The sequence below is a fragment of the Primulina eburnea genome, chromosome 1 (genome assembly GCF_022965805.1).
Source record: "Primulina eburnea isolate SZY01 chromosome 1, ASM2296580v1, whole genome shotgun sequence".
Taxonomy (NCBI): Eukaryota; Viridiplantae; Streptophyta; class Magnoliopsida; order Lamiales; family Gesneriaceae; genus Primulina; species Primulina eburnea.
This window is the reverse complement of record NC_133101.1, coordinates 10,187,743-10,202,826: the sequence shown is the minus strand read 5'-3', so window position 1 is coordinate 10,202,826 and position 15,084 is coordinate 10,187,743. Positions and strand designations below refer to the sequence as shown.

At 31.2% G+C, this 15,084-nt stretch overlaps 1 protein-coding gene and 1 non-coding gene across 2 annotated transcripts; one reads left to right on the top strand and one right to left on the bottom strand.

Moving 5' to 3' along the window:
- Window positions 1–737: 737 nt before the first annotated feature.
- On the bottom strand, window positions 738–809 carry TRNAE-UUC (transfer RNA glutamic acid (anticodon UUC)). The gene has a single exon. It is a non-coding gene; the product is annotated as a tRNA-Glu (tRNA).
- An 8,839-nt stretch (window positions 810–9,648) lies between these two features.
- On the top strand, window positions 9,649–10,349 carry LOC140811184 (auxin-responsive protein SAUR50-like). Its single transcript, XM_073169055.1, has one exon. It carries the CDS (start codon window positions 9,768–9,770, stop codon window positions 10,083–10,085), a length of 318 nt encoding a protein of 105 aa, XP_073025156.1. The 5' UTR covers window positions 9,649–9,767; the 3' UTR covers window positions 10,086–10,349.
- The last annotated feature ends 4,735 nt before the right edge of the window (window positions 10,350–15,084 follow it).

Genomic DNA, 15,084 nt, shown 5'->3' with positions numbered 1-15,084 from the left:
AAATGCTTAGCTAATTCCATGCGTCTAACCAAAAAATCCGTTCTTCTTCCAACCTTTTGATCGTCCCATTTATTTCCTGTGGGTCTTTCTTCCCCTAATTCTTTTCATTCTACCAACGAATTATCTAGAATAATTCGTAAATCTAGATCGGCTAATTGTTCTCGAATAGCACCTGCACCAGTAGAGATTTCTCGATTTCAAAATGTATCGAAGCCTTGGGTAGTAAAAAAAAAGCGGGATGTTGTATTTCCAAGATTCGATATCATATTATTGTGATTTAATTCCATAGAGATGATAAATCTTTCGTCTGTAAATTCAATGAATGAATTACCTTTCGATGATCTTGAATGGGATCAATATCAAGAATAAAAATATTTGATCTATCAAATCAGCTCGTAGTCGAGACTTGAATAGTATAACACAGGAAGTTCTTTTATCCATACCAAAAAATGATTTGGATTTCTGAACCAATTAATCCAAAATTCCTTGTATTTATTATGTGTTTCCTTGTTTTTTTCAATAACTTATCTTGCGTCTTGCTTGGATAATCCTCTGATGAAGGATTATTTGATTGTCTTTCCACTTCGATTAGTGACATCTAAAGCTAAGGAAGAAAATAACTCAAGGAAGTCCATTACTGAAAGAAATGGTGATCTCGTCTTGCTTACTGGGAGAGAGGAAGCTTCCGGACCACCTTTTCCAGCCAGCGATCACTCAGCAATAACCACAAAGCTACCTATCCCTTACGGGTATCGAACCCGTGTCTTCGACATGAAAAGACGATGTCCTAACCACTGGACGAAAGGGACCTTAAATCCACGTCTTAATATCAAATTAACCTTCAAAATTAGGGAAGAACTTGATGAACGCTTTTGTTCCTGCTTTGAAGTTTGTTGGTCTTGAATTTGATGAATTTGAAGAAGACCACGGTGAACGCTTTTGTTGATCTTCTTGAATTTGATGAATAACACGATCTTCTTGAATTTGAATAATTTGAAAAAGAACACGATGAACACCTTGAATCATGCCTTGAACTTCGTTGATCTTCTTGAATTTGAAGAACTTGAGTTGAGAAAATTTATGCCTTGACTTCTCTCCTCTACTTCTTTTGTCGTATGTATTGTGTCTTCTTTCTTTGTCATCTGCCCTTATATATAGTCGAATGATGAAATTTTTTACCTTTTCATTTGATGAGATGTCGTAATTTGGTTAGCTCCACATGATTTATTTTGTGATTATTTTCCGTTAATCATAAGATTTTATTTCAAATACTAAAAGATTTGATTTTAAATACTAAAATATTATTATTTTCTTCTATTTGATCACAAAATATATTATAATATCAATTACTTAACTATTATTTTTTAGGAATTAGATTCCAAATAAATAGAAAAATCACATTGATATTTAATGTTATTTTGTAATTGTCATAATTTCAGGATCAATAAATTTAATTGGTTACAATTACACTTATAAAAATATACATAAACAAAATAAAAGAAAACAATAAACTTTTTATTCTCATTTTGAAGCACCGAGATCATTTTCCTTTATTTTTTTCTTTCTTTTTTTATATGATGATTTTTTATTTGAGTAATATGTAATTAATTCCCATCATATGTGTCACGTAAGAGAGAATCAGTCTTAAATAAAATATATTCGATGGATTTAATAGTTTCGAGTAAAAATAAAAAAATAAAACCAAAACAAAATCCAAGTTACTATATGAAAATCAAACCTTAACAAATCAAATGATTAAAACCAAAAACCGAACAATTTACCAACTAAAATTGCAATTTTCACTATTCACGTGTATTTTCTCCTAATGCTCATATGATCGATTACTTTACAGATGAAAATTAATCATCAAAATTCGCTAAGGAAAGCTAAACTAATTTTTCTATAGCAGCATTTATACATGATATCCCTATATAGGATCGATCGTATGAGCATATTAATATCTCCATCATGTTTTGTTGCGAATACTCTAGACCATGTGTTTATGCTCTTCGAAAATTTTCTTAGCTGTGTTTCCGGCAGCTATCTAAACATTCCCTTCCGTAACAGTGACCCATGTCGGATCGTTTGAGGTTGATCTGGCCTCGGGTTTATAGGAGCTCGATCGGGCCACGTTCTCTGCTGGATTTTTTGTACAAAAAACATGCATCCATCCAAAAATTCATCCTTGGCAACTTGGAACTTTGTATCAGTAGCCACCAAACCCGTTATGAAAATTGGACATTCCGTCATCCATGTCGACGATGTTGAAAAATAATTAAGACAATTATCTAAAATCCGAAGTAGAATATCATATTGAAATCGTGGTTTAATGTTTGTGAAGAAAGAATTTTCTGAAAAACAATCCAATAATGTGACATAAATTAAGACAAAACAGCTGGAAATTAAATGCATGATTTTCCTATATTGATCCAAGAATTTCAGCTGAGTGGTCATCTCTGAAATGATAAGCTAGCTTTGTTGTTCTTTTTATTATTCAATTCAAATTTTTTTTGTAAATCTTAAGAAGGTATTTATATTTGTACGGTGCCTCAAGGCAAAAATAATCACTAAAAAACCAACGAGTTTACACGAAAACCAAAACTAGTGATTTTATCAGATAATTCTAATAAAAACCAACGTTACGAAATGTTACGAAACGAGTGTTGTGCGAAATGTTACGAAACGAGTGTTATCTTAAGAAACCAACGATATATCTTAAGAAGTTTACGAAACACGAATATAATCGTATGTGATAGTAAAAACCAACGAGTTTACACGAAAATCTTAAGAAGGTATTTATATTTCCGCTGCATATTGCTGAAATATCGTAACATTTCGCACAACACTTAATTCTGATAAAACACAAATTTACTATCACATACGATTATATTCATGATTAACTGTTAAACAAAATAGTTCCTCAAACCTTACAATTACTATTCTTAATTTATAATTAGTTTCTATTCAGCAACGGTACATTTTATATAATTTATGTTATCAAAATTTTCTTGCCTTGACTCATTTCGATGCCATTGGGTGTGTCATACCTATGCATGACTCTGACAAAAATTGTTCACACCATTTTGGCATAGGTTTTCCTTCCCAACTCCATTTCCTCTGCCCCAAATTTGGCGCAGAGGAAATTGGCGCAGAGTTCTTTTTTTTTGGTAAATTTTTTTGTATTTATTTATTATAAATATTTATATTAAATATTATCAATATTATTTGATATATTTAAATAATAGTATAATATTTATTATGTTATTTTAATAATTAGATATTTAAACATAAAAATTAAAATAAATCAAATAGATTGGTTGAAGAATGTCCACATTTGGTTCAAAAAATAAAATAATTTTAAATAAATCAAATAAAAAAAATATTCCGAGAATATTCTTTTTTAGAATAAGATTTGAAGTAGATGAGTTGGATATGAATATTGTATTTGATGCAGAAATTACACTATTTGAAAATAGAGTTGCTTTAAAATAGAGTTTTGAGTTGAAGATGGTCTTATAATTGTCTTAGTTGATACAAAATTTTAAGGTCGAGCATGGAAATTATATATTCACTTTGCCGAACAGCCGAGTAATTAGTTAATAAGTAGCAATCAATACTTGGATAAATGGCTATGAGAAACGATTAAAGGGCGACTCGATCCAGAGTCTAGCCGAATCGCTAGAGTAAGATACAATACAGACTGAAAATGGTAATAACAGCTTTGGAAATCAGCTCACATATATGATATTTACATGCATATCTGGTTTTCACAATTAATTAGGATTCCTGAGAATTTTTTTGAGTGTTTCGCTTGACAACAAGGTCAGGTGGTAATTAACAAGGGAAGTGATAAGTCATGAGTTAGACGTATTTAATTTTTTCAAGTTATAAGAGTTTGCGATATTCCTGTAATGTAATATAGAATTCAGATTTATTTATTTTTTTTACTTATAATCCTTTGTGTATGTATTTCATTTATATTTGGACCGACTACTCGCTTAAAATAACTCAGTTTTCGTCTAGAGTTTTGGGAAAATTGTTTTTTTGGTCCGTATGTTTTCCGATTTGTAATTTTAATCATCTATATTGTTCAAATTTCAGCTTTAGTATGATATCTTTGTTTTTTGCTGTGTGGCAATTTTAGTCTTTTTCTCTATGTTGATGTGTCGTTGACGTGCGTAGTGTCACATTTGTATTCCTAATGAAAAACGACCAAAATTGCCAAAAATTGAAAGATATATGACTAAAACTCAATATGGAGGACCAAAATTACGAAAAAAAACATACAATGCCAAAATGCAATTTGTCGTTAAATTTATTTACTATGTCATTCAGTTCAACTTTTATGCTCTGAAAGTTGTGTCTATTTTGAAAGTATAACCATAGTATTTTATAAAACTTTTTTTGGTAGAGTTTAAAGTGAGATAACTTGGTTTTAATTACACGTCGTATTTTGGGTGAAAATAAAATTATAAATAATAAGATAAAAGACTCGAGATCAATAATAACGTATATTTGTCAACTGACTTTTGAGTCCAATTTTTCAGCTGACCGACTATATTGACTGTTTTGCATCATACCCTAATATCAATAGATCTTATGTTACACTGGTCTTATAAATTTATTACAAAAATATATAAATATGATACTAAAATTGATTCGTGAAACGGTCTCATATGAGATTTTATGAATATATAAAACCAAAATCTAGGTGGAATAACTCGACAAGTAAATACAAATGTGACGTCCTTAGAGTCTTGATAATCAATATTTTTTAACAAGATTACCTTCTAAAACACAATTTTTAAAACGAAAAAACAATTCAATAAACTAAAATTTAAAATATATTTATTCTACATAAATATTTTGCAACAGATCAAAAAATATACCACAAGACATCGCTCGACTCGTGGACGAGTAAATTATTACATAGATAAAAGTGGAAATCGAGAGTTAAAAACTGTGGGGAAGAGTAACATGGGGTTCATGTGCAACACCGAATGCTCAGTCACCCTCCTACTGCTGCGAACCACCGCGATTTTGGTACTAAATTTCATGGGACCCGTACGAATAATTTATTTTTATTATTATTATAATAATATATTTGCTATTTCTGGGTCGCATTCAGAGATGGTAAAGTGTAGTAAATATTACTATATCCAACCATCTTCCCCTTCACCTGTCCTTCTGTACATTTATGCCTAGCTGTATCAAATTAAATGTCATGTCGAAAAAGAAAAGAAAAAGAGAACTTGGATATTGACTAGGGCACATGCCATCCCATAAATTAAGGGTAGTTATTTGCCAAATATGTGTATATAAAAACAAGACAGTACGGGAAGTGCTTTGGAGGAAGACTAGAACAATACCTCTATATTAAAAAAAAAAATACACTAATTAAACAATATTAAATTTCCGGCAGCTAGCTTCATCTCTTCTTTTCTCGGCTCCAAGTGACCTTGCGGACCGAGCATCGGCCATGCCCTCGACTCCTCGACTCTTCGTATATATATGTGTGTGCGCGTTTAATAGGCAGGTGCTATCGCTGATAGCATATATATTACGGGGGTGATTCGTATTTTAATTTTTTCTTTAGAGGGATATATGTTTCTATTTAAACAACGTACGTAACTAAATAGGTTGTAACTTTTAGGAGTATTTACGTTTATACGCACAAGTGCTGTCTGCTTATCTGGTTTGGTTTCTCGAGCATTAATTGGTGTAGTTTACTTGTACGGCTCTCTCAGCCTTAGAACATGCAAATATGAATTGTGTCCCTGGCTGGTACCATCATGATATCTGTGGTGCTTCCATTCCCATGTGGCGAGGCCGACCGGGCCCGATCGAAATACTGTGCAGTTGGCCAATTCACACCTCTTTGGGATTTATGGTTTCTGGACCACAATGTAATATCAACGTAGATCCGAAAAGGAAGAAGTTCCTCCAAGTTGAAGTTTATCAAAACTGGCATCCATTTTTGCTCAAAAAAAGAAAATATTCGGTTAATTATGTCGCGAGGGAGATTGAAGAGCCGGAGAAAACAATAGTTGAATATATCTTGATTGTGCAAGCTTAGCTGATATTTTTGATGGACCAAATTTTGAAAGTCAACGCAAACCTAAAAAATCTCAGTTCGACGTACTACGTTATTGCATTTGAGACGATTCCATGTGAATAAAAAGTACGTTGTTATTGTTTTCCTTTGAATTTTCATGTTGATCCTTATTAGGTTTCATAAATAAACCTTGATCCAAGTTCTTGAATGTATATGAAGAAGGGGGGCAGTCACTAAAAAACAAGAAAATTCAGAGTCGATTTTCAAATTTTTAAACTCCACCCGTTATTGTTGTAAACAATTTCCAGATTATTCGAGAATATTTTCTCACAAAAACTTAGAATATATTTCAAAAAAAAAAAAATTCAATATCAATAAATACCTATATGATACTTCATGGATGAGCCCACTAAGATCAGGCTCAAACCAGATTTTGGACCCCTGGTTCATCCCCAACCAAGAGAGAAGCCACATCACAAACCCAGATATTCTCCTATAAATACGAGTTTTGGGTGTCTAATTAATGGATTAACTCTCTCCCTTATATGATCAGTATCTGATTTGAGCGTCGGAGGGACTACGCTGGAACACCCTCTTGCCCCCTTCTAACGGTCTTATTCGTGATTTCAGGCTCAAGGTAATTTCGAAATATGGGTTTGGATTAGTGATACTTGCTGGAATCGAACCTTAAATTTTCTGTGAGTATCAGTATAAAACTTATAAGAATATCAGTAAACTACATTTGTTTGGACATATTTGTAATCTGTTGGCTCGAAACAAAGAGTCAAACCTGAAAAGTATCACATGGATTCACTAATATTGCATATTTTCTATTTTTTTTTTCCTTTTCTGACAATGTATTATTTCAAGAATCACAATTCCAACATTGAGAAAAAACCAAACCCCTCGTCACGATTCGTACTAGTATAGTACACAATAGTTCGAGTCCGTGATTCGCCACAAATGCTTTTTGGGATACATATTTGAATTGTATTTAATTTCTCCCATACAAAATTTCAAATGTATCAGTTGCTTGCTCATTTATAGTTCACTCAAAATTTATACAAAAAGTTTATTTTGTTTCCTTAAATACAGACTAACACAACGGTCATGTCTTTATAATCGTAAAATAAAGATAAAAAAATAAAAAATAGGTAGCCGCTCCGATTCGCCGAACTCGGGAGTTGGGACTATATATATGATGAATTAGAGCAAATTTTTAGGGTTGCAAAATGCTCAAAATTTTGAGTAATAGAAAAAAATAGAGTGGTGAGCATGATGTTGAGACATGAAACCGACTCCAAACAATGAAAGCTAAGCGTGAGGCAATCATCTAGAAATACATTTTCTTGTTCTACCACATTTGCCTAAACACTAATCTAACAAGAAAAACATTATCTCTATCACTATATTTCATAATTAAGAAATTTCGATAACGAGCTAGACCAAATTGATATTTTTTTTCCCAACTAATCGATTAAACTCAATGTTTTTTTTAAAAAAAAAAAGAAAAGAAAAAGAGAGAAAGAATAAGGCAATGTTATGTTATTCAAACTCCAATTTCGGTCATCGACGGTCTATTTTGTGCACAAAAATATGATGATTTTTTATATGCAAAAACTTGTGTGAGACGGTCTCGCGGGTCGTATTTTGTGAGACAAATCTCTTCTTTTAGTCATCTATGAAAAAATATTACTTTTTATGCTAAGAATATTAATTTTTATTGTGAATATCAGTAGTATTGACTCGTCTCATGGATAAAGATTCAAGAGACTTACTCTTTTTTTTTATTAACGGAGCGTATGTAACATAAAATGGAGTGTAATTGATGTCGCAGTAAGTTTTTATTGAAAATATAATAAATTATAAATCAACTAACAACTTGCATTTTAGGTACCAATAATTATGATATACATTATAACTAATTTTATCAAATTAAAGAAAGAAATAAACTTAACATGATAAAGACCTAAGTGGGCATTTGTTTATGTCTTATGTTCTATCCAATACCAATATATTAATAAAGATTTTATTGATTTAAGGAAATTTAAGTTAAATTTCACATGTAGATAGGGTCCATAGTGTCGCTAGGACCAACATGTTGGACTATTCATTATGGGCTTGGGCCCCACTGTCATTTCCTATTTCCCCAAGCCCAAAACAGTCCATGATATTAATCCGGTTTTTTTTCTAAATAAAATATTTATTTACACATCATTTTTCATATTTTAGTTTGTAGGTTAAGTAGAAATATCTATATTCTCTAATATTTACTACTACATAATATTAAAAATTTGTATTTTATAAGTAGCTTAATCTGTATTTAAAGTAACTAATATTATAAAATAAATTAAGATAAATTAAATTGTCTGTTCAACAGTACTATGATTTTCAATTAGGAGAAAAAAATTATATTATTCGTCATATAATTAATTGACATGTTTTTGCTTATAATTCTGCAAATGTACAATACATTCTATTCTTTTATCTAATGCTATCACGGCATGGTGTCAAACACATATTCGATATCTAATTCCACGTTTAGTAATACATGTTGGTTGAGTGGATTAAATAAGGATGGATTAATAGTCAAATATTTATCGTTAAAATTTTAAGTTGTTTTAATAATATTTTGACCCGGTTTAAGATCCAATTTTATAGATAACTATTTGATTAATAAAATTGGATCTTAAATCGAGTCAAAATGATTATTAAAACATCTTAAAATTTTAACGATAAATATTTGACTATTAATCTATCCTTATCTAATTCACTCAACCAAACACACCCGAAGTGATAATGCATATCAACAATATTCGGTGTAACGTCGTCCATTAAAAATGTAAAAAAAAAAGACCGTAATATTGGACTAATAGTAAACATCGAAAACTCACAATAACAGAAACCAAAAGAAGCAAACTTAGAGAAGGAATTTCATAATTTTTTCCGATAACAAATCAGAGAAAATGGAGTATTAATTTACATAAATGGTATCGTTAAAAAAATATATTCTTCATTCTCCGAACACCATTACATAAACTTGTCTCAAATTCTATGCAGTCTGCTTATTTTTTTCGTACATAATAAAAAAATTCATTGGAAAAGTAAAGTTTACAAACAAATTTCTTATTTTATCCTTATTTAATTCATAAAAAATATATACATGTTTTTCAAAATTAGTTAATAGTGTTCATGTTAGTAAAAAAAGAAAAAAAAAATCACTAAAGGTAAAAATTGGACTATATTTTTTGGCACAAATAAAAAAGAAATAAAATTTATCTAATTGGGGCAGAAAGAGTATATATAAGCAAAAACTCGTGTGAGATGGTCTCACGGGTCGTATTTTATGAAATGGTCTAAGAGAATTATTTTTTTTATTGTAAATATCGTTAAGTTGACATGTCTCACAGATAAAGATTCATGAGACTGTATCACAATAAATCTACTCATATATAATATGTGTGTGTGAAAATTTTAAAACGTAACTATATTAACGAAATAGATATACTATTTAAAATGGGACAAGTACTTTGCCTGTTGCACCCCACAAGAACCCCATATCCCCACAAGTTTTCTTAATAAATACCTCCACACACTCGATATCTTCACCACCTCCACCAGCTTCATCTTCAAACCACCAAACTCCACATCTCTTTTTCTTGCCTGAGCAACCAAATCTTTAGACTCTAATCATCTGCAACAACAGCAAAAAATGGCCCTCAAGAAATCAAACAAGCTCCCACAGGCAGCAACCCTAAAGCAAATCCTGAAAAGATGCTCCAGCTTAGGCAAGAAACACGGCTACGACGACGAAGACGACCTGCCGATGGACGTCCCCAAGGGTCACTTCGCTGTGTACGTGGGCGAGAACCGAACCCGATACATCGTCCCCATTTCCTTCTTGAGCCACCCCGAGTTCCAGTGCCTTCTGCGACGAGCGGAGGAAGAATTCGGGTTCGATCATGAAATGGGAATCACTATTCCATGTGAAGAAGTTGTTTTCAGATCACTAACTTCCATGCTCAGATGAGCAGCAGTGTAGTTTTCTGATCGAGATAGATGATCCAAGATTTGGAAGCAGTACTGGTTCCAGTCTTTTTTTAACATCTTTCTTGATTTTTTTTCCTTCTCAGTATTCTTGTTTTCGGGGAAACCTGTGTTTGGTGATCCTAACTTGGAACCAACCCATGACGAAGTTAATGATTTTTTTTTTGTGGGTTTGGATTTGTAATTAAAGTATTTGTAATTTTCACCGCAGAGGTGTTTAATATTACACCCTGAGATGATCAGATTATTCCATTGTTCCAATTAGTAATTGAACAATTTTACTCAAATACTCGTCTACCTAGCCTTACTATATTCCATGTACATGAAAAAAATACAGAGTTTTCGGTATATCGAGGTGACTATACCGAAAAATATCGAATTTATCGAAATATGCGATATCGTGTAGTATCAATACCAAAAATTTTTGTATACCATATTACAATAAATATTTTTAATATCGTAAATTTTTATATGATATACAGTATATATTTTTTGATATGGTACGATACGATATAACACCATTAACAGTGTGTTTGGCAACCCGGATTTGGGAGTATTTCATGGGATTTGGATTTTAAAATCCTATTTTTACTGTTTGACAATATATTAAAAAAAAAAGGATTTGGATTTGCTTAGGATTTCATGGGATTTCATGAGATTTCAACAAGTATATCCAAATCCCATCAAATTTGATGAGATTTGGTGGGATTTGGATTTTAAAAACATAAAATTACTTTTTTATCCAACACATCATTCTCCACCAAAAGTTTATAAGGGTAGTTTAGTAAAATTTTAAAATTCCAAATTCGAATATTTTTTTCTCCAAACAAGAAATGGATTTGTAAATACCATTTTTAAATTTTAAACCAAACACCAAATGGAATTTCAAATACTTGAATTTCCAAATCCAATTCCAAATCCAATTCCAAATCCCACAAAATCCTCTCAAATCCTGGTTGCCAAACATACGGTAATTGTATCTCTTGTGATATATTATCAATAATTAATTACCATGGCCAAATTTATAATCATAAAATAAAAATAAATAAATAAAAACTTATTCATTTAAACGAATTATTTGACTAAATAATGTATATATGAAATGACAAATCAGCGTTCGGTCTTTATTTACTATTTAAAAAATGGTTTCAAAATAATTAAAAAAAATTGATTAATATTTTCTCATCTTTCAATAATCACAATAAGTATCTTTGTATATATAATTGTGCATATATATTATTACTTTTTTTAATTATTTAGGTTAACTTTTAAAAAAATTAATAAATGGAGTAATTAATTATTGAGGGGGCAAGATAATACTGCAATTAATTGAGTGGATTATTTTATAAAAAAAATAGTGGAATAATTAATTGTTTACAGGTTGGCAAAATGATACAATTATTTGATATAATAGCTGGGGATTAAAGGAATGATTAATTTGTGTAGTTGAATTGACTACCAAAGTGATATAATCTTAATAATTCATCAAGATAATTAATATGGGATAAATAACATTTTCACCATGTGAAATATATATAGAGGGTCAATTAATTGCAGCATTATTGTTAAATTAAATATATTTTACGAACGTTTTTAAAAATCAAGTGCATTTGCAAGGAGTTTTATGTCTAATTTTTTAAAATAAAAGATTTAAAAGTTCATTAATTACATATAAGGAGTTGGTGTGGTTTTTATTTTTCATATTCGTGCTAAATGTTATTTGCCCAATCCATATGTATGTACAATAAAGTTAACGGAACAAAATATGTAGAAGTTAATCCTTAAACTAGAGATATGCATACATATTTATTTATACATATAAATAATCAGTATATATATAATCAAATTAATAGAAAAAAAAAACAATATTTTTTTACGAGTGACTCAAATAGAATATATTTTTTTCACAAAATTGATCTGTATAGACTGTGTCACGTGTATATATACAAAAACAGTAGGGCCAAGCCTACTAAATGAATTATTGTACTGAATTGTACACTTGGCACTTGCCATGGTATCAGATAGGATTTAATAACAAAAAAACAAGTATTTCAGTTTTATATATATATATATATATATATATATATATATATATATATATATATATATATATATATATATATATATATATATTTATTTATTTATATATATATATATATATATATATATATATATATTTATATATTATACTGTACGTATACACAAGTACATGCTCATTTCACCCCATTAAATTAGGGTTTAATTACTTTCCTCTTGGTACAATAAATGTACCTTCAAGGTACAACTACTAACTTTTGAAATATCAAGTATTACATACTCATTCCTCCATAAGATAAAATTACAAAAAAAAATTTATCAGATCGTTTCACTGATCAATTTTGTTAAATAGATCTCCTGCTCTACCCGACTCATGATAAGTTATTAATTTTATGTCAAAAATATTATTTCATTATAGATATATATGTTAGATATGTTCCCAGCAAGCCAACTTGTGGCTTGGGCTTTTATTAACTCTAATTTAAAAAAAATCTTTATTTTAATAATATTTTATGATTTTACTTAATTATAACATTATGCTTTATTTGTATATTTATGCAAGTTGCATAGATAAAGTCCTGGAATATACATGGTCTACCTCTCAACGTAAGATCATGAAACTCATTAGGAAGTGTATTGTATATTCTAAACGAGTTCCTAGTCGAATCAGCCGCCTAAAATAAGGATGAAGGTGGCTTGATCTTGAGATTAACATTTGTAATGTAAATGTCATATTCTATTGACAAGGGCATGGAGATGTCCATTTACACATATAGTTGATCATATGATAATGCACTGAACAACACTCTATCGAACTGTCCAAGTGGTTCTCAGTTATCGAGTGAAATAGTCTACGATTATGATTGTACACTATTAATCCTTTGACCTAGGACAATGTAGGGGCTATACGTACTAGCATGTGCTTTGATCCGTTTACCGACTCCATTGAGGGTCATTAGGTGGCGAAGTTGGGTGTAATTCGAAATATGTAGGAAAAAATGCATTATAGTTGGGGATTCACCGTTTGCCTACATGTGAAGTTATCCTATGTGATCTGATGATTTAATAGTGTAAGGAGTCTCTGGCCAAAGTAAGAAATGTGTTATAGGGGAAGGTGTTTTCTTGGTTGCACAAACTGTGCCACTATTAGTACTCAAATATAAATCACGTCGTTATTGAATTCATATGCAACTCTCGATATACCAATGGTTGCAGATTCGATCGGGATATATGAGTTGAAAGAACCATAATATACGTTAATCATGACTTAAGATTCTTGCATGCACTATCAATGATACCTAGGGGATAATGGGGCGATGCTATTAGATGTTCTTACTATGATTTGATGGGCGCAATCAGAAATGAGTTCTGACATTTTTTATCAAGGAGTTGATGAAAGAATGGGGATTATTAGGGTAAGTCCGAATAAGAATAAATATTATTCTGAATCACATGGAGATATAAACACACAGCAAGCTGCATCCCTAAACCATTGAGGATCACACGAATATCAGATGTTGTGTTCTCGTTGAGAAAGTCAAAGTTCAAGGAGTTGAATTTGGCGACTTATAGTTTTCTGGAGATCAAGCAGGATGTTCATAAAGAGTTTATAAGTTGATTGCATAAGATGGAAGAAATAAAAGTTGGCTTCATTGCTAGTTAAAGAAAGAGAGTGGAATTTGATGGGATTGGTTCTCGGCACATATGAAGGTACTTCAAACATAATATTCTCAATGAGCTGCAATAGCTTGTATTCTAAGAATGTTAATACCGATGAATTAAATCGAGTTTGGTTTTAAACCAAGCGGAAAATACTCGAAGTAATCCTTCATTAAGAAAGCTGATCATTTTAAGGCTTTTAGCTTGTGTAAATTGATTAACTGAAATAAAGGGGATCAATTCTTGCTTGCATGAGTTTAGTTATTGTGAGAACAGAACTGATATCAGCTCAAACTGATCAAATCAGTTTAGAACAACAGTTAAACAGTTAAATACACAAGATATGTTTATGGATATTCAGATATTTCAACTGCTCTTACGTCACCCATTATACCACCTCGAGTAGGTTCCACTAATAAACTGAAGGCTGCATCTCTTAGTCAGCACATTGTTTAACGTCTCACATTCATATAATACATACACAAGTTTAACGTCTTTGTGCAAGACTCACTCATATATTCAATAAATTTAACCTCTGTATATATGAGTGATTGTGTGTGCGTGTGTGAGAACTGATCTATGAATACAACACGAAAGTGTTTTCACAAACTGAATGAATTGTGCTTCTAATCTAAGCTGATAACACTATGAAGTGGTTCCTCAAATCTGGATTGATTGCTTCTTGTAAGCTGATATGAATTGAGTGTGCCTTATCTTCTTCCACCCTGTTTTTTCCACAACCTTTCTTCACATACGTTACATTTGTTGATGGTCTTGATCTTTTAAATATAGGGGCAATGTGACAGTACATCAAGACTCATCAAATATGTTTGTTGCAGTTTGAATTTGTTCCTCAAAATTTGTGTTTTTTACTATCTGACAGCTATTCTGGAATGTGTTGACTTTAATCTCTGCTGCAACGTTCATTATTGTCCTTTGTTTGGACAGTTTCTTTTATACCGTTGTGCACAGCAAGATTTCATTTTAGATAATCTTGTCGAGTTCTGTAAACTGGTCGGCTCCTAACCGATGCTTTAAACTGGTCTTAAACTGGTGTGGTGAAATCAGTTGGCTCGTCATCTGAGCTGATTTCACTGATTCAGTTGAACTGATCAGTTGGGCTCTTCATCAGTTGAAATCTTCATCAGCTCGCGGGGCTTCTGAATGTCTTCTGCTGAATCACCTATCAACTGAACTGGTCTTTGATATATCAGTTAGACTGGTTCAGTTTGGACAATCAGTTGGTAATTCAGTTTGCGTCTCGATAGCTTCAGTTTTGGGTCGGT